This window comes from Oryx dammah, unplaced genomic scaffold (assembly GCF_014754425.2).
Source record: "Oryx dammah isolate SB20612 unplaced genomic scaffold, SCBI_Odam_1.1 HiC_scaffold_26, whole genome shotgun sequence".
NCBI classification, from domain to species: domain Eukaryota; kingdom Metazoa; phylum Chordata; class Mammalia; order Artiodactyla; family Bovidae; genus Oryx; species Oryx dammah.
The window spans coordinates 77,777,180-77,778,551 of record NW_024070210.1 but is presented as its reverse complement, the minus strand read 5'-3'; the positions used below and the strand labels follow the sequence as shown (position 1 = coordinate 77,778,551).

Genomic DNA, 1,372 nt, shown 5'->3' with positions numbered 1-1,372 from the left:
GAAAGGACTAAGGAAATAATTTTCATGATGATTCTAGATAACTAGACCCAGGTTTGGGATGTGAGTGTAGTTTAGTGAAACTGTCACTTTACATTATTATAGAGAAAGTTTACAACTTTAGACAAGGTTACACATGCTCTGCATGATTGATTTAAAGTCAAGAATTCAAGAGGAGAATATTAGTAGAAAGTCACTCAGGACACCTGCTTCCAAATTACATAGAAGAAGCTTTTATTTAGAATCAAATCTACTGATCCAGATCACAGATTAAGGAACCACAGGACTATTTCTTGTCTGGGATCTGCAGCTGTACATTTCAACCTGGCTACCACAGCAGGGAGGCTCTCTCTTATTAAGCTCGGAGGGTTTTGTTCAGCTTTTCCTATTACTTCAAGCACTGCGCATTCCCAGAGAGCACAGAAGTATTTTCCAGAATGCTCCAGCTTTAAGGATGAAATGGTGAGGCTGATGAACTTATGTACTTTCTGAAAGTTTACAGAGTAGTGGCCGTCCGTTTTATTCCCATCTTCTGAATACTGATGAATGAAGTAAGTCATCTCTCCACTGGGAAGCTGCTTGTACCAAAATATCCAGTAGGTGTACACATTCCAACTTGTTTCATACCGACAGTTCAAGATGACTACGTTCCGCACTTGACTGGTTATGTCTGGCTGATATTGAGTAACTTTCTGGGCCACACTAGATCCTGTGGAAAAAAACAAGAAAATAGAGCTGAAATAGTGAACAAAATAATGTAGAAATTCAACTAATTTTGGACCCAAATATTTACAAACCATACTGAAATCATAAGATGCTTGCTTTTCCCCAATCGTCCTTTCCTCCCCAAGTCCCTGTGAAGCTCCACGTGCCTGTGTGCAGTCCTTTCACCCTGAACACACGCACCCATGCTTGAGAGCATCCCTACCAGAGAAGGTGGAAGCCAGGAACACCCAGAGCAGACTGGAGAGAGGCATGAGGCATGGATTCCCCTACACAAATGTCCTCAGTTCTGCCTCAAGCTAAGATTTCAGTGTCTTTGAGTGCCTGGCAGCACATATACATGGTAACTGGTTCCTGTGTGATGCCTCCCAAACAGGAAGTAGGGTGTCATGTTCATCTACCACGTGGTCTGTGTACAGATAAAGACTGGCTCGCCGCACACCTTTACTTTGTCTACTTTTCTTTCCCTGGTCATTAAGTTTGGCAGATCCTGAAAAGGGGCATGAACAAAGCAATTAATATTAAAGGTTTGAACTGAAGGAAACTGAAGATTAAGCAAGTTGACATGCATTATTTATTTATTTTAAATGAAGGCTAATTACTTTACAATATTGTAGTGGTTTTTGCCATACACTGACATGAATCGGTCATA

At 41.0% G+C, this 1,372-nt stretch overlaps 1 gene segment (V, D, J or C); it reads right to left on the bottom strand.

Moving 5' to 3' along the window:
• Positions 1-260: 260 nt before the first annotated feature.
• Positions 261-974, bottom strand: LOC120853723. The segment is given in 2 exon segments: positions 261-706; positions 926-974. Coding segments are annotated over 2 exon segments (495 nt in total).
• Positions 975-1,372: the final 398 nt, after the last annotated feature.